Source organism: Sciurus carolinensis, chromosome 6 (assembly GCF_902686445.1).
Source record: "Sciurus carolinensis chromosome 6, mSciCar1.2, whole genome shotgun sequence".
NCBI classification, from domain to species: Eukaryota; Metazoa; Chordata; class Mammalia; order Rodentia; family Sciuridae; genus Sciurus; species Sciurus carolinensis.
In genome coordinates, this window is record NC_062218.1 from 106,712,769 (window position 1) to 106,738,095 (window position 25,327).

Below are 25,327 nucleotides of genomic sequence, written 5' to 3' on the forward strand. Positions count from 1 at the left end.
AGTCATGCAAGCCAGATGAGGGAAGAAAGGGCTGAGGTGTCAGTGGGAGGCAGCGATGCTCCAGCAGAGGAAATAACAAATGCTACCCAGGAAGAAGACGTAGCCTTTATGAAACAATTGAGGAAAGTTTGGAAAACTCCCAGTATATTTAAGGATCTAGTTACTATTATATTAGGACGGAAAAAGAGAACAGGAAATAGTGGGACTTTGCAGATGTCCCTGTCACCTGTAGCTGCCCACTAACTGCCATGGGTAACCCCACAGAGTTCTTGGACATTATCATCAATGGCAAGCATGTGGGCTGCATCTCCTTGGAGCTATTGGCAAACAAAGTTCCAAAGACAGCAGAAAACTTTGATTCTCTGAGCACTGGAGAAAAGGATTTGGTTATAAAGGTTTCTACTTTTCACAGAATTATTCCAAGATTTATGTGCCAGAGTGGTGACTTCACATGCCATAATGGCACTGGTGACAAGTCCATTTATGGGGAGAAATTTGATGATGAGAACTTCTTCCTGAAATATACAGGTCCTGGCATCTTGTCCATGGCAAATGCTGGACTGAACACAAATAGTTCCCAGCTTTTCATCTGCACTGCCAGGACTGAGTGGCAGGCATGTGGTCTTAAGGAAGGTGAAGGGGGCATGAACATAGTGATAGTCACCTTTCCATTACTGTGACAAACTACCTGATGTAAGCAACTTAAAAGAAAGATAGACTTATGGCTCCCAGTTTCAGGGATTTCAGTCCATGATCTCTTGCTTTCATTGTTTCTGGGCCCGTGGTGAGTCAGAACATCATGACAGGGAGCAAGTGGTGGAGCAAAGCTGCTCAGTTCATGTCAGGAAGGAGAGAGTGGCGGGGAGGGAGGCAGAGCCAGGCTATGAACAAAATATGCCCTTCAAGGGCTTGTGCCTAATGACTTGCTTCTTCTAACTAAGCTCTCACCTCCTAAAGTTTCTACCACCTCTCAATAGTCCATTAAATTATGAATCCTTAAAAGTACTAATCTATTCATTCCATTGATGAGGTTAGAGCCATAATGATCCAGTCACCCACCAAAGGTCCCATCTCTGGACTCTGCAGCACTGGGGACCAAGCCAACAGCATATGAGCTTTGTGGGGACATTTCAAATCTAAATCATAATAGACATTGTGGAAGCCATGGAGCAGCTTGGGCCAAGTAATGACAAGGCCTTCAGGATGAGCTCCACTGACAGCTATGGACACTCGAGCTCATCAGACTTGTCCTAACTACCAGACAGTTGCTTCCATAGTTCAGGAGGGAACCCCTGAACTATCTTGCTCCCAAGATCCTATGGTGTTCTCATTGTAGTTCTTTACATTCCATATTTTCCTTGAAGGCTAGCTGGATTGAAGAATTAAGTTTACAATTATGAATAAAAACAAAAAAACAAAAATCGGAAGAAAAGAAAATGGTGGGCACCAAAGCCAAAGAGGCAGGCAGAACCCCATTAAGAGAGAGCTTCAGATCTTTATATCAAGGTTCAAGTGTTTCCCAAGCAAGTGTCATACCCATGGCAACCTCATCGTTTCTACCGTTCCTTCTGGACTAGTATTTCCTTATTTTTCTTTCAATACATTTAATGTCTTACTAAATATATTTTTAAAGAAACATATATAGAGAAAAATGGTAACAGTTGCCATTAAAAGTCGTTACTCAGAAAAAATAAATATGATTAATAAAATTTTGAAATATTTTACATGCCTTCTAACATTTTCTTGAGTGGTTCACATTTTATACTTGGGGATGTGAAGATGGAGAACAGTGAGGAATTTTAGAGGGCTGAGATGAGATCGCATTCAGAAGTGAGTGCTAAAAGCACTCTTCCATATTTATCTCCTACCAAAACATGACAAGGGTTCTAGCAGGCAAATAAAAAATAATAGGGATATTCCTGAACAAAAGCTTCTCCCCTCAAGGGGCTTTCCAGGGGAGAGTCACATGAAGTCAACTTTGAAAGCCCTGGTGGATAACAGGCTACTGCACAAGGTTAAGGACAACCTGCTGACTGAAATCCCCAAGTTCAGTATCATTTCCTCCAGCCCGAGGAGGAAAACTTAGCTACTTGGAAGCTGGTCAGCAAAAGAGATTTAGATAAAGCTCTTAAAAATGAGGAACTAGTTCCTAATTCTTGACTCAAAAAATCTACAATACAAAAGCTTTTGAACTCGTATCTGTCAGCTTAGAGAAAAAAGTACTTAAGCATCCCTTTCCTGAAAGTTCAGCCTTTTATTTTCCCATTTGACAAATATTTATGAAGCACCTGTAAAAAGTCTGATAGTGTTTAGAAATCAAAAGTGCCTAATAAGGTTACAAATTCAAATGCATAATAGGCACCAATAAAAAAAAAAGGTTCACGATGAAGCAACCCAGTAAAAGACGATAGAGAGTTGTGGGAAGTACAGTGAACTGCAAAACAGCCCCCTTTAAAAGCAAAAATTGTAGAAGACAGGAAATAATTAAAATCAGAGCTGAAATCAATGAAGTTGAAACAAAAGAAACAATTCAAAGAATTGACAAAACAAAAAGTTGGTTCTTTGAAAAAGTAAACAAAATAGACAAACCCTTAGCCACACTAACAAAGAGAAGGAGAGAGAAAACTCAAATTACTAAAATTCATGATGAAAAAGGAAATATCATGAAAGACACCCCTGAGATACGTAACATAATGAGAATCTACTTTGAAAATCTGTATTCTAACAAAATAGAAACTACCGAAGACATTGACAAATTTCTAGAGACATATGCTCCTCCCAAACTGAACCAGGAGGACATACACAATTTAAACAGATCAATATCAAGCAATGAAATGGAAGAAGCCATTAGAAACCTACCATCCAAGAAAAACCCAGGACCAGACGGATTCTCAGCCGAGTTCTACAAGACCTTCAAAGAAGAATTCATTCCAATACTTCTCAAGGTATTTCAGAAAATAGAAAAGGAGGGTACCCTACCAAACTCATTCTATGAAGCTAATATCACCCTCATACCCAAACCAGGAAAAGACACATCAAGGAAAGAAAATTTTAGACCAATATCCTTGATGAATATAGATGCAAAGATCCTTAACAAAATATTGGCAAACCGTATCCAAAAACATATTAAGAAAATCGTGCACCACGATCGAGTGGGGTTCATCCCTGGAATGCAAGGATGGTTTAACATCCATAAATCAATAAACATAATCCATCATGTCAATAGACTTAAGGATAAGAATCATATGGTTGTTTCCATTGATGCAGATAAAGCGTTCGACAAAATACAACACCCCTTCATGCTCAAATCACTAGAAAAAATAGAGATAGTAGGAACATACCTGAACATTGTAAAGGCTATTTATGCTAAGCCCATGGCCAACATCATTCTTAATGGAGAAAAACTGAAACCATTCCCTTTAAAAACAGGAACAAGACAGGGATGTCCTCTTTCACCACTTCTATTCAACATTGTCCTCGAAACTCTAGCCAGAGCAATTAGGCAGACTAAAGAAATTAAAGGGATACAAATAGGAAAAGAGGAACTTAAGCTGTCACTATTTGCTGATGACATGATTCTATATTTAGAGGATCCATAAAGCTCCTCCAGAAAACTTCTAGGCCTCATCAATGAATTCATCAAAATAGCAGGCTATAAAATCAACACACATAAATCTAAAGCATTTTTATACACAAACAACAAAACATCTGAAAGGGAAATGAGGAAAACAATTCCATTTGCAATAGCAATAGCCTCAAAAAAAAAAAAAAAAAAACTTGGGAATCAATCTAACCAAAGAGGTAAAAGATCTCTACAATGAAAACTACAAAACATTGAAGAAAAAATTGAAGAGGAGCTTAGAAGATGGAAAGATCTCCCATGTTCTTGGATAGGCAGAATTAATATTGTCAAAATGGTCATACTACCAAAAGTACTATACAGATTCAATGCAATTCCAATTAAAATCCCAATGATGTACCTTACAGAAATATAGAAAGCAATCATGAAATTCATCTGGAAGAATAAGAAACCCAGAATAGCTAAAGCAATCCTTAGCAGGAAGAATTAAACAGGGGGTTTCGCAATACCAGAATTTCAACTATACTACAAAGCAATAGTAACAAAAATGGCATGGTATTGGTACCAAAATAGACAGGTAGATCAATGGTACAGAATAGAGGACATGGACACAAACCCAAATAAATACAATTTTCTCATACTAGAAAAAGGTGCCAAAAATATGCAATGGAGAAAAGATAGCCTCTTCAACAAATGGTGCTGGGAAAACTGGAAATCCATATGCAACAGAATGAAACTAAACCCCTATCTCTCACCCTGCACAAAACTCAACTCAAAATGGACCATGAACCTCGAAATCAGACCAGAGACCCTGCATCTTATAGAAGAAAAAGTAGGTCCAAATCTTCAACTTGTTGGCTTAGGATCAGACTTTCTTAACAGGACTAGCACAAGAAATAAAAGCAAGAATCAACAACTGGGATAGATTCAAACTAAAAAGCTTTCTCTCAGCAAAGGAAACTATCAGCAATGGGAAGGGAGAGCCTACAGAGTGGGAGAAAACCTTTGCCACTCCTACTTCAGATAGAGCACTAATTTCCAGAATATATAAAGAACTCAAAAAACTCTACACCAAGAATACAAATAACCCAATCAACAAATGGGCTAAGGGTATGAACAGACACTTCATAGAAGAAGATCTATAAGCAATCAACAGATATATGAAAAATTGTTCAACATCTCTAATTATAAGAGAAATGCAAATCAAAACTACCCTAAGATTCCATCTCACCCCAAATAGAATGGCAATTATCAAGAATACAAGCAACAACAGGTGTTGGCGAGGATGTGGGGAAAAAGGTACACTCATATGTTGCTGGAAAAAGGTACTCTCTGGAAAGCAGTGTGGAGTTTCCTTAGAAAACTTGGAATGGACCCACCATTTGACCCAGCTATCTCACTCCTTGGTCTATACCCAAAGGACTTAAAAATCAGCATACTACAGAGATACAGCCACATCAATGTTCATAGCTGCTCAATTCACAATGGCCAGATTGTGGAACCAACCTAGATGTCCTTCAATTGATGAATGGATAAAGAAACTGTGATATATATATATATATATATATATATATATATATATATATACACACACACACAATGGAATATTACTCAGTCATAAAGAATAATAAAATTATGGCATTTGCAGGCAAATGGATGAAATTGGGGAATATCATGCTAAGTGAGATAAGCCAATCTCAAAAAACAAAGGACGAATAATCTCGCTGATAAACAGATGATGACACATAATTGGGGGTGAGAGGGGGGCAAGAATGGAGAAAGGAGGGACTGTATAGAGGGAAAAGAGAGGTGGGAGGGGTGGAGGGAAGGAAAAAAATAACAGAATGAATCAAACACCATTACCCTATGTAAATGTATCATTACACAAATGGTATGCCGTTACTCCATGTACAAACAGAAACAACATGTATCCCATTTGTTTACAATAAAAATAAATTTTAAAAAAAGGGAAATTACTGCCCAGTGCCAGTCCAAAGCAGCAATGCAGGAACATGGGTCCTGTGATGATAAGATTTCAACTGAACTATATAATTACTCAGTGGTCATTATATTTAAGGATGAGATTGGGGATGGAGATAGAATACTTTTTGAAATCTTGAAAATATTTTTTAAAGGTTTTAAGCACTCTGAAAGTTAAGTAGAATATATCTGGAGGTAGGATGCAATCCTAGGGCTCTGGGTGTGATCTTGGATATCACAGAGTCTCAGCTTTTAAGGAACTTATGTGATAGGAAATGAGATATATTCATAAATAACTGCAGTAAAGAACACAGTTATGAGTTGTATGAGCAAGACAGTACTCAGAAGAGGGAAAGTTGACTGAGCCTGAAGGAGGGAGTGAGTACGTCACAAAAAGCTATTTCTGACCACATATGGGGGAACTGATGGACACAATGAGGAAGAGAAAGAGGTGTCTGATTATCCCGAAATGGTGATCAGGGCAATAACTAATGAGGTCAGAACCGAGGGCCAACACATCCCAAGAAGCACTTTCAAGCATTTTCAATCTGTTGAGCCCTACAGAGACATCCTGAATACAAGAACCTGCTGGGGTGAGGACCATGCACCGAACTGAAAAATGTCTCTTCACCTAGTTCTCACTCAGGCTCTTCTTTAAGAACTTTTGAAGCTCCAGAAACACTGACTCAAGTAGCAAAAAAAGTTGCCTTTCTGTCTCCCCCCAATTCAAACTGGATCCACAGGTTGTCAGGTGTCCACCCTTACTGTGTACCCTCAGTACCTGTCCACCAGGTCCCACCCAGAGCCAGGGTGAGGGTGTCTCCTTGCCCTTGACCTCTGGAGCAGGCACCCTCGTTATTTACACAGTGACTCTCTGTGCTAGAGAAGCTGCTAATTTTTAGGCACTGACACATTTCCAGGTCACCTTTCTCTAAACATTGCCTAATAAAGAAAATTCCATAACCCTTAACTTGGCATGGGTGCTACAGAAAAATGCCACCAAAAGTATATATTGTATTTTCTTAGAATTGAGTATGGAATTGATATTCATGAAAATTCAGAAAGTTCATCTACATTTCCCCACATATAACTCAAAAGCCTCTTCATGTGCCTTAGCTTTCAGATTCTTTCAGAAATACCCAGGCTCAGTTTTCACATCAAAGAAACCCAGCAAACAGTCCCTATTATCTCACTATTATTGTAGGCACACGAGAAATTTTTCTGAGCTCCAAATCTGCTGCTCCTCTTCCCACTGTGCATCCCTCCTGAAGGCTGCTTATCTAAAGATCAATCTACCCTAATACACGCTTACTTCAAACTGTGTCCGTCCCAGAGAAGACTTGCAAGGAATGCAGTGTTCTTTGGCTTTTTGCATCACATATATATATATTTTCAAAATCAAGGAAAGCTTCGATATGTTGTTGATTTCTTGACTTCCTTCTCTTTTGACTGAGGATCATTCTCTTCCATTCTAAATCCTATAAAAATGCATTTTTGCATACCTTCTAAGCCTGGGAAGCTAAGGAAGACTTTGGATAATGACCATTAGTATCAAAATTAGTGACTCCATCAAGTTTCAGTAGTGGTCATTAAAATGAGAAATATTTGTACCCTGTGAACTCCAGATGCTGTCCGAAATTAAATGAGGGGAATCCCCTTGAATTTTGCAAAAGCAATTGATCCTGGAAGTCTTGAAGTTGCAGTCATAGGGTAGAGCCAGCCCATGCAGCTTGATTATGCTCTTATGCACTTGAGAAGGGGAAATAATGAGCCTTTTAAACAGTAATACTTCATGTCATATGCATTTTGTAGTTTAGAAACATTCATACATCCACTGCTTCATTACCTTCTTGCAGCAGTCTTGGGAGGTGGACAGAGGATTATTGTAATCAATTTTCAAAGAGGAACTAGAGGAGCACGTTGTGATAAGTGATCCTGTTGCTGCCAAAAGTCCCTTGACCCCTTCTTCTAGATCTCCTCTGGGGAATGCTCTCCCTCATTCTGAGTCCATGTGCTTTTGGAAGATCTGACAAAACAATTCATCACTCTAAGGATGGGCACGGGAATAAGAGCATTAAACCCTAGGCCTCTAGTTCTCATGGAGACTCGGTTAAGGATAATTAGGAGCAAGAAGACTTCTGTCAGTTGGAAAAATGCATCCACTGCCCTTATTATCATCAAGTGCTGTCTTGAAATGAAGCAAAGAGGAAAGAACAAGATAGTGAAAAATTTGCTCCAGGTGAAACTATTGATTTACTCTCAAGCTGGTTTCTTGGTACCTGCAACTAAAGAGTGATTCAAAATGCTTGACATCTATGGTCCCAGAACTTTGCTCCTGAGAGACAGATCTCTAGCCCCCACTTGGCATCACCTTTTTGCATTCACATGTGCTGATAATTAAACTTCTCTCTGTTTTTCAGGGAGAGAAGAGAAAGGGTGGACATGTAGTCAACTCTTCTTTTCACATCTAAAAATTTCTGGCCACCAACCAGCCAGTGAATTGCATACCGTTGGCTCAAGTGCACCTTTCCTTCCAGACCCAACCCACAGTGGCCAGAATGGCAGGCAAGGGGGTGGGAGTGGGAACAGCCAATGGGTAATAAGGCACAGGATATGGCCACTTGAGCAGCAGAGGCTTAGAAAAGTCAGCTCCCTTAGAAAGAGGCTGTAGGCACAGTAAACCTTTCTGCTGCTCCAGTGCTTCTCTACGGAGTCTCAGAGACCTACAAATTCTTGGACATTCTAAAATAATGTTACAGTTTTGCACTTAAATGTTATGATGATTCAAATATTTTAAACACTTGGGCCATTTACATGACTAACTTATGAGATTTCAGTATTTGTATTTGTTGTTGTTTTTTAAAAAATTTTGTCATTTTTAGATATACATGACAATAGAGTGTATTCTGACATATCATACATACATGGACTATAACTTCCCATTCTTGTGGTTGTACATGATGTGGAATTACACTGGTCATGTATTCATATGTGAGCATAGGAAACTCATGTCTGATTCATTCTACTGTCTTTCCTGTTCCCATTCCTCCCCCCTTCCCTTCATTCCCCTTTGTGTATTTGTTGGTTTTTAAAAATTTTTTTATTGTAGATGGACACAATACCTTTACTTTATATATTTATTTTTATGTGGCACTGAGGATCAAACTCTGTGCCTTGCATGTGCAAGCCATGTGTTCTACCACTGAGCCACAACCCCAGCCCTGTATTTTTTTGTTTTTAAAAACAAATTGGTACCAAGTAATACCACTCAGTTGTCATGACTTAATGAAAAAAAAATAAAGGCAGTCTTAATAAATAAATGATGTGCTCCCATCAAGTGAAAGTCAAATGATATTATAGGATGTCATGGAACAAAATTTTGCAACAATGCAAATATAACACCTGTGACATAAAACTGAGTCTCTAGGGAACAGACAAGTCAAATTCCTAAGACCCTGCCAGAGCAGGATGAGAATTCCTTGCAGGCCAAAAGGATTATCCATCACACTCAGTTATTTTTTTAATTTAAATTTTAATTGTTTTATAATTTTATTTACATTTAATTAGGAACTGAATGCTTCTCATTTTGGGTTGTACACAACTACAAAATGACCAATTGATTCCTAGTTTTATTTTGGGAACATGTAAATGGCATTATGATAAAGAGAAATTTCTTTTTTCTTTACAGGGTGGGTCAGTGTCTCAAGTTTGAAAACTACAATGGTATGATGTCTCTTCCAGGACTCCCTGCCTACTCCTGGCTCCCTCCTTATAGTTTTAGTTTTATAATACCTTTAATCTTTCTTAATCACTTTATTAAGTTATGATTGATATGCAAGAAAAACTGCACTCATTTACTGTATGCAACTTGATTAGTTTGAAGACAAGTACACACCTGCGAAACCATCACCACAATCTATACCATGAACCTATCACTGAAAATGATGTATCCTACCCTCTTGCATGCTATTCGTGTATGTGTGTGTGTGATAAGCACATTTTACATATGATTTACCCTTTCACCAAATTTTAAGTACACAATATTGTAAGGTATAGGAACTATACAGTACATCTTTAAGACTTATTCTTTCTATATAATGAAAACGTTCGTGCCCATTGAATAGTACTATATCCAGATTTTCCCCTTTGAAACTCCTGGAAACCACCAATTACTCTTGGCTTTAATGAGTTTGATCATTTAGATTTATCATGTAAGTAGTATCATGTATCTGTCCTTCTGTGTCTGGCTTATTTTACTGAGCATAATATTCACTGGGTACTTCTATGTTGTCACAACTGACAGGATTTCCTTCTTTTTTGAGACTGAGTAACCGTCTACTCTCTGTATATACCACATTTTCTTTATCCCATTCATTGTTTGAGGACCTCTATGTTGTCTCCATGCCCTGGCTATTCTGCATAATGCTGAATGGCATGGCAGTGCAGATATCTCTTCAAGATCTAGATTCCAAATCCTTTGGATATATGCCCAGAGTGAGATTACTAGATCATATGGCAGTTCAATTTTTTATTTTTTGAGGAACATTTATTTTGTTTTCTATAGTGCATGTAGTAATTCGCTTTCCCACCAACAATGTACAAAGGTTCACTTTCTGCATTTCCTTGCCAATGTTTGTTATCTTTTGCTTTGTTGGATAATAGTCATCCTAACTGATGTAAGGTAGTCTCTCCCATTGAGATACTTACATTAACTTATATTTCCCTGATGATTAGTAATGCTGAACACTTTTATATACCAACCCACTGACAATTTGTATTTTCAAATTTTTTAGAGAACTGTTTATTCAAGTCCTTTGCCAATTATTAAATGAAATTATTTGATTTTCCCCCTTATGGAGTTGTAGAAGTTCCTTATATGTTAGCCCATTATTAGACATATGACTTGCAAACTGTTCAGTAGGTTCTATTTTCATTTTGTTGGTTGTTTCCTTTGCTGTACATAAGTTCTTTGATGTAATCCTATTAATTGATTTGTCATCTTATTTTTTTTTTCCTCCTCTGAGATGCTGGGGACTCAAACCGCGGTCCCTGCGCATGCTAGGCGAGCGCTCTCCAATATGAGCTATTTCTTCAGTTCAATTTATTTGTTATCTGTGCCGTTGATGTCATATCCAAGAAATCATTGCTAGGGCCAACATCCACAAGCTTTCCCCCTATGTTTACTTCCAGGAATGGCAAATTCTCTGGTATCACATTTAAGTCTTTAACCTATTTTGAGTAGTTTATTGTTTATGGTGTAAGATGAGACTACCTTCATAATTTTTGCGTTTGGATATTCAATTTTCCCAATGTCACTTGTTTCCAGTACTTTCCTTTTCTACAGTGTGTTCTTGACACCCTTCTCAGAGATCAGTTGATGATATGTGCATGGGTTTATTTCTGGCTCTGTTTTATTCCATTGGCCTGTATGTGTGTTTTCAATCATATCACAACTGTTTTGATTATTATAACTTTGTAACATATTTTGAAATAAAAAACTATAATAGCTCCAGTTTTATTCTGGCCCAAAATTGCTTTGGATATTCAGGGTCTTTTGTAATTCCATATGAATTTTGTAGTTGTTTTTTCTATTTATGTAAAAAAAAAAAAAAAGATTGCCCGAATCAATAGATTCCTTTGAGTAGTATGAACATTTTAACAGTTTTAATTCTTCCAATCCAAGTACATAGTACACCTTTCCATTTATGGGTGTTCTTTCACATCTTTAATCAGCATCTTATGGTTTTCAGTGTATAAGTCTTTTACTCTCTCAGTTAAGTTTGTTTTTGAGAATTTCGTTCTTTTTGAAAGTATTGTAAATGAGATTTTTTAAATTTTCTTTTTGGATGATTCATTTTTAGTTGTCTAGAAATGCAAGTGATTCTTGCATGTTGATTTTGTATTCTGTAATTTTACCAAATTTGTTAATTCTGTTTCTTCTGCATATAACTTCTTGTCATCTGCAAATACCATTCATTTTACTTCTTCCTTTCAAATTTGGATGTGTTTTATTTCTTGTTTAATTTCTGTGATTAGACCTTCCAGTACAATGTTAAATAGAGTGGGCATTTTTGTTTTCTCTGATATGCAGATACTAAATGACAATAAGGAGTTGGGGGTAAGGAAGATTAGAAATACTCTGGATTAGACAAAGGGGAATGAAGGGAAGGGAGGGGGAAGAGGAATAGGAAAGATAGTAGAATAAATCAGAAATTACTTTCCTAGGTGCATATATGAATTACATGACCAGTGTCATTCCACATCATGTACAACCAGAAGAATGGGAAATTATACTCCTTGTATGTATAATATGTCAAAATACATTCTACTGTCATGTATAACTAATAAGAACAAATTTAAAAAGAGAGTGGGCACTCTTGCCTTGTTCTTCATTTTAAAGGAAGAGTTATTCACCATTGAATATAATAGCTGTGGGCTTCCCCTACATGATCTTTATTGTGTTGAGGTCAGTTATTTCTATACATAATTTGTGTGTGATTAGTCCTGGAGAATGTTTTATGTGCACTTGAGAAGAACACGTATTCCATGCGATTGGATGGAATATTCTGTAAATATCTGTTAGGTCCATTTTGTCCATAGTGTTTTTCATGTCTGCTGTTTCCTAATTGTTTTTCTGCCTAAATAACCTCTCCATTATCATAAGTGCTGCATTAGAGTCCCCTACTATTATTGTATTGCTATCTATTTTTCCTTTCAGATCTGTCAATGTCTGTATACAGGAGCTCTGGTGCTGGGCTCATATAAACTTTTCATAAATTCCTGTCAAATTGGAACTTTCATCATTGTATGACAGAATTCTTTGTCTCTTTTTACAGCTTTTTACTTATTTTATTCTTATCTTGGCTGATATAAGAATGGCCTCCTCTGCTGTCTTTTGTTAGCATTTGTATGCAATATCTTTACAATTGCTTCATGTTCATCCTACATGTGTTCCTAAATCTAAAGTGCATCTCTTACAAACAACATGTAGATTTTATTTTTATCCATTTGGATACTCTGTCTTTTGATTGATAAGTGTAATCCATTTTCTTTAAAGTAATTATGATAGGTAATGACATTATTACATTTTGCTGGGGGGGGGTTGGGAGGGTAGAGTACTGAAGATTGAACTCAGGGCACTAGACCACTGAGCCACATCCCCAGCCCTATTTTGTATTTTATTTAGAAACAGGGTCTCACTGAGTTGTTTAGAGCCTCACTTTTGCTGAGGCTGGCTTTCGACTCCAGATCCTCCTGCCTCCGCCTCCTGAGCTGCTGGGATTACAAGGTGTGTGCCACTTCACCTGGTCATTTGCTGTTTTCTATTTTGTAATTCCGTTGATCACCTCTTTATCTCTTTCTGTCTTCCTTTATGATATGATGATTTTTATACTGGTATGGTTTGATTCATTTCTCTTTATCTGTTTTGAATGTGCTACAGGTTTTTTCCTTTGTATTTACTATCAGGGTTGAATAGAACTTCTTATTGTCATAACAGTCTTTTGAACTGAAAACAATTTAACTTCAATTGGATACAAAAACTATGCTGTTCTCCTCCCCACACCCTTTATGTCATCAATGTCAGAATTTACTTCCTTATTTGCTGTGTACCCATTAACCATTTTCTTGTGGTTATAATTATTCTTAGCCCTTCTGTCTTTTAATTTTTGTTCTAAGGATGAAAGAGACATATGTACCACCATTATACCATTACATAATTCTGTGTTTTCCTTATATTTATATTTACCAGTGAGATTTATACTTTCATTCGCTTTCATGTTGCTGCTTAATGCTCTTTGATTTCAGCTTGAAGAATTCCTTTTAGCATTCCATGCAAGACAACTCTAATGATAAGAAATCCCTCAGTTTTTGTTTATCTAGGACGTTCTTTATTTTACCTTTATTTTTAAACAACAGCTTTGCTTTGCATAGTGTTCTCAGATGATATATGACATCTCATTCTTCTTTCTCCTGCACGGTTTCTGCTGAAAAATTTACTGAAAGTGTTATGATGATTCTCTTCTATTTGACAAGTTGCTTTTCTCTTGTCTTTAAAAAAAAAATCTATCTTAATATTTTAAATTGAATTTTTAAATGTGTCTTAGTGTAAACTCTTAATTTCAACATTTTTGGGATCCTTTGAGTTTCATAAATTTGAATGTTTATTTTCCTTCCCCAAATTTGTGAAATGTTTAGCTACTATTTTGCTAAACAAGTTTTCTTCCCTTTTTTTTCTTCCTCTTCTTCTTCTATGTCTACCATAATGCTGGTGTAGGTTCACTTGATAGTATCCCATAAGTCCTGGGGGACTTTCTCATTCTAATCCATTATTTTCTGTTGTTGTTCCTCTGATTGGATAATTCCTAATGACCTGTTTTTGGTTTTTTGTTTGTTTGTTGTTTGTTTGTTTTGTGGTGCTGGGAATTGAACCCAGGACCTGTGCTTGCAAGGCAAGCACTCTACCAACTGAGCTATATCCCCAGTCCCTAATGACCTGTTTTTAAGCTTGCTAATTTTTTTCTTCTGCTTTATCAAGTCTTCAATTAAAGATCTGCTGAACTTTTTCAGTTCAGTTACAGTTTCTTCAACTCCAGAATTTCTGTTTGGTGCCTTGTAATGGTTTTTATCTCTATTGAACTTTTAATTGTGTTCATGTATCATTTTCCCAATTTCATTTAGCTGTTTTGTAGTGCTTTCTTTTAGTTCACTGATCTACTTGAATACGATTTTTAACTCTTTCTTAGGGAATTTATGTATCTCCATTTCTTTAGGTTTTGTTGCTGAATTTTTAAATTTTATTTCTTTTCTTTTCTTTCCTTTTGGTGGTGTCTTATGGCCCTGTTTTCTTATGGTCCATGGATCTTGGTACTGATGTCTGTGCATTCAGGAAAACAGTTATCTCTTTTTCCAGGCTGTCTCCAACAGAGAAAGACTTCCACACGTCATCTTGGCCAGAGATTCTTAGTAGGATGACTGGCAGGGTCCATGGATAGGCCTGCTGCCAGAGTCAGTTGGAAGGCGGACCTGTTACAAAGGTCCCTGGGGGAGTGGGAACAATGCCTGGGTTCAAAGGAAAGCCTGGTAGCCATGTCTATGCAAAATCAGATGTTCATATCACTCTCCCTTTGCCTCATGGAAGAACTCACAGGCCAGGATCTTCATTGCAAGTAACTATCATGTGACTTGAGTCATTGATTCTGGAGATTTACTAATCACAATAGTCCTTACAACTCCTTCAATGTCCTAAAGGTCAGTGGCTAACCCAGGCCCTATCACATACACTGTCCTATCTCGTGAGCACAGTGATTGTTTCACAGGAGTGCGTGTAACCTCTGCTGGTCAATCAGAGCTCTTCCCTGGAATTTTCTGCTTTGGAGTGGAAAGAGAGTTCACTTTACCCTCTCAGTAAAAAGAGCACAAAAAATGTCAAACTAAACTTGTCCTGTTTTGCACAGATTCCTATAGTTTGAATCCTCTAAGATTAAAAATTGAATATGTGATCCAAGTATTTATTAGTGTTTCAACCAGTTTATAATGATTTTTGCCTCACAGCAAAAGCTTAAATAACCAACCAAATCCTGTGGGGCCTCCTTAGGCAGTACTCATAGTTTTCCTGGATCTGAATGTAGAGAAACAAAACTTATTTTCTTGACAAGTATATCTGGGAAATTTTGACAATTCAACTTTTAGCCATTGTCTTTCTACACATTTTAAAAAATGCAAAATTACAAACCCAGAATGTTTACAAAATTTTCTGGCAAATACAACAACAAATATAAAACATAGTAGTCACACTTACCACCAGTTTATCAAAAAGATCCTCAGAATATGGAGGAGCCATGTGCAGAAAGCATGCATTGTTCACTCACTCAGGCACACAGCATTCCAAATACATCATGAACAAAACTAAATACAGTCTCTGCCTATGTGGAGTGTACATACAGTTCTGTTGGTTCCATTCATTTGTTCTGTTTTCCCTTCTTCCTGTTTTTTAGAATTCCATTTTAATTAAACTATTGATTTTTTAGCCATATCTCTCTGTGTTGTTGTTATTATTATTTATTCAAAGTTTAGCTCTTGACAATTTGCAATACCTGTTTCTAAACTTCTAGTCTCCTTAATATTGTGCCAGTGTATGTTAAATGCACACTATTGTAATCATGTTTGTTTATCCCAACATCATTCCTTTTTTCTATACTTGTCATGTTTCTTACATACAGCAATGCTGTAAACCCCACAATTCAATATTCACTTTAAATATTCATATAAGGAAATTAAGAAGAAAAATAGTTTAAAATATTTATCTTATTAAAAGGCCACATTTCAATCTGGTATAATTTCTTTTCAGCCTGAAGAACTTCTTTGGACTTCTTTTTAGTATAGGCCTTCTGAGGATGAACTCTCCTGTTTTATTTGAGATGATTTTACTGTATATAGATCTCCAAGCTGATGATTAATCTCCCCCTCCCAATTTATCCCCTCGCTCTCATTTTCAGCACTCTAAAACATTTAACATTTTTCTTCTTCTGGCATTCTTTATTTCTAGTAAGAAGTCAGGGGCAACTTACAGTGTTATTCTATGCAATGTATCATTTTTCTCAGACTAATTTCAAGATATTTTTTCCTTTAGATTTCAGCAGTATGATTATTATGTGTGTAGGTAAGATAAATTTGTATTTGTTCCACTTGTGATTCTCTGTTCCTCTTGAATCTATAAATGCATTTATAAATTTGTTTATTCCAAGACTTTTTCTGTTTCAGTCACTCACTCACTCCTTTCTTTCTGGGATTTCCATCATACATTTCTCTCTATATATCTTTTTCTATATACATGCACACAAATGCATATGAACATAAGTACATGTGTTTAGATATAGATATAGATATACACTCTCACTGGTCACAAAGGTTGTATTCAATTATTTTTGGTCTTTTTCTCTCTCTTATCTTCAGATTAACTCTTCCTTTTTCTCTATCTTTAGGTTCACTGGTTATTCCTTCTATCATTTCCCATCTGCTACTGAGTTCATCCAGTAATTTTTAAATATAAGATACTGTAAGATATTATATTTTTCTTCCTTCAGATATTTGTAGTGTATTTTTCTCTTGTGTGATTCTTCATTTATTTATTATGATAATTATTTACCTTTTCATCCCTGAACATAATTATAACAGTGACTTTAAAATTTTTGCCTATTAATTCCAACATTTTGCTCAGAGTCAGCCTTGTATGACTTTCTTCTTCAGGTGTGGGTCAGAGTGTCCTGTTTCTTTGTATGTCTAGTAATGTTTATTGGATATAAAATATTGGGAATGGTACACCAAAGTGACTAGATTCTGTTATAAACGTCTGTTAAGATTTATTTTTGAATTTTAATAGACAATAAACCTATATAACCTCAAAGTCTAAATTCTCTCCTTCCAGTAGTGGGCAGCCGTTTCAATTTCCATTCAGTTCCTTCAGGTTTGGTCTGTGTGTGCATATTTCAGTCTTGACCAGAGATGAGGACAAGAACTTAGGGCTCTCTGTGACTCCCCCTTCCAAATTTTCTTCCACTTCTAATCCTCGTGGTCACTCCAGTCTCTATCTTCTACTTCCTCTAGTTATCAAGACTGTGAGGGTTTTTCCTGAGTTTTACCCATCCAGTTTTTGCACATTTAGCCTGTCCTCAGGAAGACTCTTTTTGAAAAATGGGACGCTCATCCATTGCCATTCCCTTCTTCCAGGTGTAGACTCCTATCCACTTCTGTCTGCTTTAGTTCACTCTCCAGTGCCTTCAGGTATGTGCTTGTTATATGGTCCCCTGTTTTTGGAAATATTAACTGCAGAGTCTAATAGGGATTACATCTCCATTTCCTAATCCAGTTGAAACTTCATTCTAGTGGGGAAGACAGATAAAGGTAAAATTCTAATTATGCTAAACTGCTAAGAAAGAAAGGTACATGGTATTGATAAGAATCTATATTTGGGGTTATTGACATAGATAACTCTTAATTGAGCTGCTTTGATGATAAAATGAATATGTATATAAGACCCTTAAAAGTACCTGGAACATGGGAAGCACTCAATAAATGATAATTACTACATTATTTTTATTATTATTACTGTTAGTAAGATCAGGGAATACTTCTCTTGGGAAGGGGTACCTGAACATAGTTCTGAAAGGATTGGGAGTTAAGGTCCTGAATGGGGAGGGAAGAGTTTTCCAGGCATAGAGGAAGGACATGCAGAAACCTAGCAGTAGCCAAGCACAGAGTGCCATGTAAGGACTGCAGGCCACTGCGGCTGACATAGAGAGAGTCATGGCATGGGGCATGGGTGGGACTGTAGAGAAGGAGAAAGCTGCAAGGGAGGGAGAGGCCAGACTTCTTGGGAGTTGAGGCCATGGTAAAAAAATTTGTCTTTATCTCAACTGTAACATGAAATCATTGAAGTACTTTTAAGAGTAGAAGCAAAAATGTGTCCAGTGCCAGAGAATGAAGTGGATATAACTGGACCAGTCAGGAGACTGCTATAGGAGTTCAGGTACCGGGCACTGTCAGCACCCACTACTGAGTGGCCATGTAAAGGTGGAGTTAGGTAGATGTTAGGTCGCAGGAGAGACTTGGAAAGAGCTTAAATAGAGTCACGTGCTGTCTCACAACAGAAATACCTTCCGAGAGATGCGCAGCTAGATGATTCCATCATTGTGCGATCTTCTTGGTGTGATGGAGTGCACGCACCCAAAGTCTACAGTTCATCTAGGCTATCGCATAGCCGACTGCATGCTACTGCGGTGAATGCTGTAGACAATTGCAAAGCAACTGTGTCTGTATATCTGAATATAAGTGGCAGAAAAGATACAGTGAATATGCTATGAAAGATTAGAATGGTACATCTAGGTAGGGCATGTACCATGAATGGAGCTCACAGGACTGGAATTTGCTCTGGGCAAGTCAGAGCATGACCAGCAAGTGATTGTGAAGGCCTCGGACATGACTGTGCCTGACTGGACACTTTATAAACATGGTGCACTTAGGTGGCACTAAATATACATTGAGAAATTTTCATTCTTCAATAATAAATTAATCTTAGCTTACTCTTGCTGTTTCACTTCATAAACTTTATGATTTTCCTGTCCTTTGGACTCTTTTGTAATGACACATAAACATTATACAGCTAAACAAAAATATTTTCTTTCTTTGTATTCTTATTCTAGAAGTAATTTTCTATCTTTAGGGTTTTTTATTTTAATACTTTTTTTTTTTTACTTTTCGAAATTTTGTTAAAAACTAAGATACACACACACACATGAGTGTAGGCCTGGACAGGATCAGAGTCATCGCTATCACTGTCCTTCACCTCCATGTCTCAGATCACTGAGAAGTCTCCAGCAGCAGAAATACACATGGAGCTATCACTCCTATTCTAACAATGCCTTCTGGGATCCCATCTGAAGAACCTGCTTGAGACTATTTTACAGCTAATTGTTTTTTTTTTTTTTTTTTACAAGCATAAAGACTATGCTCTAAACAATAAAAGGTATAATATTGTATATGCATAAATTAGTAATATAGTTTTTCATTATCATTATCAAGTGTTATGTACTGTGCATCTTTATATGTGCTATACTTACAATAATGACTGGCAGCACAGTACTTTTGTTTACACCAGCACCTCCACAAACACATGCGTGACATGCTGCCCTGTGTCATTATAACAGTTATGACCATCACTGGACAACAGGCATTTTTCCGCTCCATTATATTATGGAGCCACCATCACATGTGTGGTCGGTCGTTGACCAAAACATCATTATGTGGTGTGTCTGTGTAGGCTACCTACTGGGGCCACATTCTCCTGAAGGGTCCTCAGGCATTGTGTCTTCACAAGAACAAAACACTATGTGGCAGAAATCTCAATGGTATTTTATTTTATTTTATTATTTTATTTTATTTTATTTTATTATACCTGGGATCAAATTCAGGGGCACTAGACCACTGAGCCCCAGCCCTATTTTGCATTTTATTTAGAGACAGGGTCTTACTGAGTTGCTTAGTGCCTGGCTTTTGCCAAGGCTGGCTTTCAATTCGCCATCCTCCTGCCTCAGCCTGCCAAGCCACTACAGGCATGCGCCACTGCACCTGGCTAGAAATCTCAGTGATTCTTGATGTTTTACACTTTTTAGCCCCAATCAACTGCCTCCCAAATCCCAGCAATTCTTCAGTGAATTCTCCATGTCTTCATCCACTACACTGTTGGCAGAGGGTTGTCCTTTTCCACTCAAATGAGCAAAACACCTAACCTATCTCCCTGTTTCCAAGCTCAACCATTTCTTACTTGTCTTCTATCCAGATCCCAGGGCCACCTCTTGCAAAGATTCAATCTAATGTGTTATTTCTGCTTAACGATCATTCAGGGTGACTATTCAGGGTGACAGGGGCAAGTTCATACCCCATAGAATGGTATATGATTCTCATGATATGTGAATCTTTCATTCTTTCAGCCAAAAGTCTTGTGCACCTACTATTTACTGGGGAAAATGAAAAAAATTGTTGGCTGAAATCAGTGTCTTTCTATTGCCAATAGTCTAATGGGGGAGATGGAGACCAGTTTCAAATTCATCTCCCTCTCCTTTCTTCTCCATCCTCACTGCTCTCCCCAGATTTTCTCCAACACAGAATTTTTTACCATCATTAATCACTTTATTCTATTCCTTGACACCTTTGAGAGTTTGCAAATGCTGTTTCCATTTTTGGTCTTTCCTCGTTTCTTCTTGTTATCAAGATCTGATTCAAACGCCACATTTTCTAACCATCGACACACTTGGTACATTTTCCCCACTTATTCACTCAAATTTCTATTAAGAATCTGTTTTGTGAGCAGATGCTTTTCTGAGAGTCCTTATAACTTCAGATTTCACTGTTTCCTCTCATGTCTTTTGCAAAAAACCTCAAAGTCTTTGAAGGCACAGAAACAGATCTAATTCATCTTTCTGTTCCATCACTTAGCACCTTGCCCAGCCCTCCCTCAGTAATCAGTTGTTTATTGGCTCTTTCACATCCTCCTCATTTTATAAATGGGGAAATAAAATCCAGAGAGGGGAAGTGACAAGTCTTGCCGTAGGTCTTGGAGTTACTTTCAAATCAGTTGCTTTAAGTAAGGTGTCTTCAGTGTTTTATCTGATGAGATTTAAGATGAGGTGCGACGTTGGAGTAAGATGTGGGATTGTGGATAGACAAGTGGAAGCAGGTGGAAATTGGGCAGGGGCTGAAGAATTTGATCAGTAGTTAAATAGCCTCTACCCACCGAATCCATGAACACAGATTGTTAGATAGGAAGCAACAGGGCTGAAGTGAAAGAGAACTAACATGCAAGAAGAAAAAGCAAGTTCTAGTCATAGTGCTCAGCTGCCTGGGGCATCCTAGATAAGTCCTGCCTTCTTTCTGGGTACCAACTTCAAATAATAAAATAAGCATTAGCAACAATAATAATAACCATTATTATTACAACAACAACAATAAACAACAAACAATAAACCGTTTAAATTTACAAAACCCTTTCTATGTTCTAAGTACTGTTCTAAAAACTTTATGTCTTATAGATGAGGATACCTACTTTTGTCTTTTTTTAAATTGTAGATGGACAGCATGCTTTTATTTTATTTTTTTATTTTTATGTGGTCTGAGGATTGAGCCCAGTGCCTCATGCAAGCTAGGCAAGGGCTCTGCCACTGAGTTATAGCCCCAGCTCCAGGATACCTAATTTCAAAGAGTTGGAGAAACTTGGTCAAAGGTACAAGGTTAATACATGGTAGAGTTACAAATTTTGCTGCAAGATTTTGGAGGAAAAGGTACACTCATACATTGCTGATGGGAATGAAAAATGGTGCAACTATTATGGAAAGCAATATGGAGATTTCTCAGAAGACTTGGAATGGAACCACCATTTGACCCAGTTTTCCCTCTCTTCAGTTTATACCCAAAGGACTTCAAATCAGCATATTACAGTAACATAGTCACATCAATGTTTATAGCAGCTCAATTAACCATAGCTAAAATATAGAACCTACCTAGGTGCCCTTTAGCAGATGAATGTATAAATAAAATGTGATATATATATATCTCATATATATATATATTCATATATATATATATGATGGAATATTAATCAGTTTTAAAGAAGAATGAAATTATGGCATTTGTTGGGAAATGGAAGGAGTTAGAGAATACCATGCTAAGCGAAATAAGTCAAACCCAGAAAACCAAAGGCTGAGTGTTTTCTCTGATATGAGGATGCTAACTCACAATAAGTAGAGGAGCAATAGGGAAGAATAGAGTGACTTTATATTAAGTAGATAAAATGAAGGGAGGGGAAAGGGGGAGAGGTAGGAATGATGGTAGAACTAAAAAGACATTATTACCTCATGTACACATATGACTGCATGACTGATGTGATCCTGCAATATGTATAATAAGAAAAATTATCAAAATGTATAAATGCATTTACTATCATGTACAACAGATTAGAACAAATTTTAAAAAAAGATATTGGACAAGATAATCAAAATTCTAATTTAACTATCCAGACATTAAAAGAGTTTCTGTCACAAAACAAGAAACAAAAAACCAAAAACCCTCAGTCACCTTAGAATTTATTACAAGAGTAACTCTGTCTTCTAAGGTGACCTATGCACCTAGCTCCCTCCCAGTTGGAGGGAGGGAATTTCTCACCTGGAAAGTCCGGTGATTATCTCTGGTTTGCACACACATGTAAAGCACTGGTCATTTAAGATTCTAATTGGCAATGATGGGAAATCAGTATTTTAATACTGATTTTAGCAGATGGAGATCTTATCTGCATGGTTCTCTATTTCACTGTTATTTTCCTTCTTTATTATTAATCATATCAGCAAGTCAATACTTTCCTATAAATCATGTTGTATAGTCAATCCTGCCTGTTTGGGATGAAGACAGAGAGTTATCCAATGGTTTTCTTAAAAGCACACAGACAATAAGTAGTGATGTTGGTCTTTGGACTCCAAATGTCTTTGCCGTCTTTCCACCTCTGCAATGTGGCCACAGCCACAGGTAGATTTAGGTGAATAGCCAAGTAATGAGGATCCTAACGTCTCTTGACAGGCTGCTTCACATGATGGAACACAGTGTTGGAAGGGTTCTTCAAGGATCCTCAGGTCCTTCATTCTTCGTCTTACTTCATCAATTCAATCCTCATTTTTGCAACATCCCCATTAGGTAATGATCCAGTTCCCAAAGGTAGTTGTGATGCCCAGATTGCTGGTTAAATATTACTTCTTGATGTGTCTGCATAGATGTTTCTGGACAAAATTATCATTTGGATCAGTGCTTGGATAAAGCACATTGCCCTCCCCAGCATGAGTGGGCGTCACCCAGTCCTTTGAGGCTTTAATAGAACAAAAAGTAGAGGAGGTTTTTAATTCCCTCTGCCTGACTGCTTTATGTGAGATACTAATCTTCTCCTGTCCTCAGTGCTCCTGGTTCTCAGGGCTTCAGATGCTGATTGGAACCCAGGTTGTGGGCTCTCTGGCTCTCCGATCTTTAAATGACACTCCCAGCTTCCTGCATCTCCGGGTTGCAGACAGCAAATCACGGGACTTCTCAGCCTTCATAATCATGAGCCAATATCTTATAGAATCTATGTATATTCTATTGGATCTGTCACTCTGGAGAGTCTCAACTAATACAGGAACCCATTTTATCTCTGAGCAGCTTTAAAGGCTAATCTGAAGGTTTATCATATAGGATTGAGTGAAATCTGCCTCCTGCTATTGTCAGTTCTTGCTCCTCACTCAGCCTTTTGTCTCTTCTCTCCAGCAACCCCTCAGATCATTCCTTCCCATTCTCATCATCTTTGATTCTTTTCACTTCCTCTGTGGATGTGTATGGGATTCAGTTTCCTTCTTCAGAAAATGGGTGGATGGTCTGGTCTTGTGTGAATTCCATAAAGCTTTCATCTTGTGATGTTTTCAATGTCCAAATAATTGTACCCCCAAACAGAAAACCTTGCTTGCTGCCAGGAACTCTAAAAGAAAAATGTTCCCTAACATTTTGCCCATTGTGTCCTTTCCTTCCTTCCATTTTGTTTGTGTTTCTCTGGAGATGGAGAAGATAGTCCAGAGAAGCTGGGGTGGGGTCCTGCCTCATTGTTGGCGCTGCCATGCACTCCAGCTGGGAAGAGAGTTGAAGTGGTTAGGGATGCTGAAACCCAAAGCAGCCCCGCCCTTTCCCACCTTGGCTTCCAGCTTCATTTCCAAATTACAGGGTGGTTTCCAGATAAATACTCTGATTGGCGTTCACCCAGGGTCCCACACAGCCTCCTCTCTGGCATCTTCTCACGGATTCCTCATGCACCCAAGTGCATCTGTGACCTGTATTTCAAAGTCTTCTCTAATGGAATAATAAAGCCTTCTTGCAATATTTCTGAGAATACAGAGAGAACTAAATGTTTTAAAAAATTTGTTTAGATACACAAACTGGCTAGTATATGAAAAAAATAACAACATTAAAAGTACAAACAATTAGTTATTTAACAGTAAACATATTCCAGCCACTAGGCTCAGAGCTGTATGTATTTTATTTTATTTAAATCTTACAATAACACTATGAGATAGGTATTATTTCAATCACCTTTTTATGGGTGATGAAACTAACCTTTAACAGGATACCCATATCAGTGGCCCAGAGTCACACATCTGACAAATGACAGAGCCAAAAGTCCAGTCCAAGTTGGTCAAACTCCAATATCCCAACACTTCACATTGTATACAATAATGCCTTGTTTTTTAAAAAATTATGTTTTAAAATCATGTTTAAAAATGTTCACATCTGTGTATCACTTCTTTCCTAAAGCCCCCTGTACCAGTCTAAGGAAAGTGAGTTCAGTAAGCATAATAGATTTCATTTACCATCAACCTTCACATCTCAGGGGCAAGACATTTATTATACCCAAACCACATCAAATTCATACCTGTTCCAATTACATATGTGTACCAGTGTATATACATGAAAAGTTTCTGGGCAAATATGTTAGAAACCAGTGAAAGGCTTTGCCCATAAGGTAGAAGACTAAGAATCTTCAAGGAGAAGAAAGTGTGATTTTCATTGGAAATGTTTCTATCTTATCTAAATATCATAGCATGTATTTGTATCATTTATACAATAATAATTGAGCTAATTTACACAACAGGCTTATCAAAATGTATTAAAATAGTTGGCTTAAATTCTAAATGACTGGTGCTCAAATCAATCCTAGGCAGAGACCCAACTTGAGCTTAAGTTGTGTTTTCCTTAGGATTCAAGAAGAGAAATTCCTAGCATATGCAACACAAATGCCACAGTTCGAATCCCCAGTGCCTCAGAGGGGAAAAAAAAAAGAAAAAAAGAAAAAAAGATAAAAGAAGAGAAATTGTGGTCAGGTCTATAGAAGTTTATTTGCATGGAATATTAAGAAATCTCCTGAGAAGTGGCAAGAGAAGGATATAGGAAGTGATTCAGAATTATAGTGTAACTAGGAAAAATAGCTAACATTTAACCAAGGCAAAGTTCTAAACTCTTTACACAGATCATCTCATTTAAATAGCCTAGTGAACAGTGATGTGGCAACATCAATGTTTATAGCAGCTCAGTTCACAATAGCTTAACTATGGAATCAACCTAGGTACCCTTCAACAGATGAATGGATAAAGAAAATGTGGTACATATACACAATTGAATATTACTCTGCTATAAGGAAGAATGAAATTATGA

The 25,327-nt window shown here is 37.3% G+C and overlaps 1 protein-coding gene across 1 annotated transcript; it reads left to right on the top strand.

Annotated features, from left to right (window-relative positions):
* The first annotated feature begins 248 nt into the window (after positions 1-248).
* LOC124986376 (peptidyl-prolyl cis-trans isomerase A-like) lies at positions 249-680 on the top strand. Its single transcript, XM_047554768.1, has one exon. The coding sequence runs from the start codon at positions 249-251 to the stop codon at positions 678-680; it is 432 nt and encodes a 143-aa protein (XP_047410724.1).
* Positions 681-25,327: the final 24,647 nt, after the last annotated feature.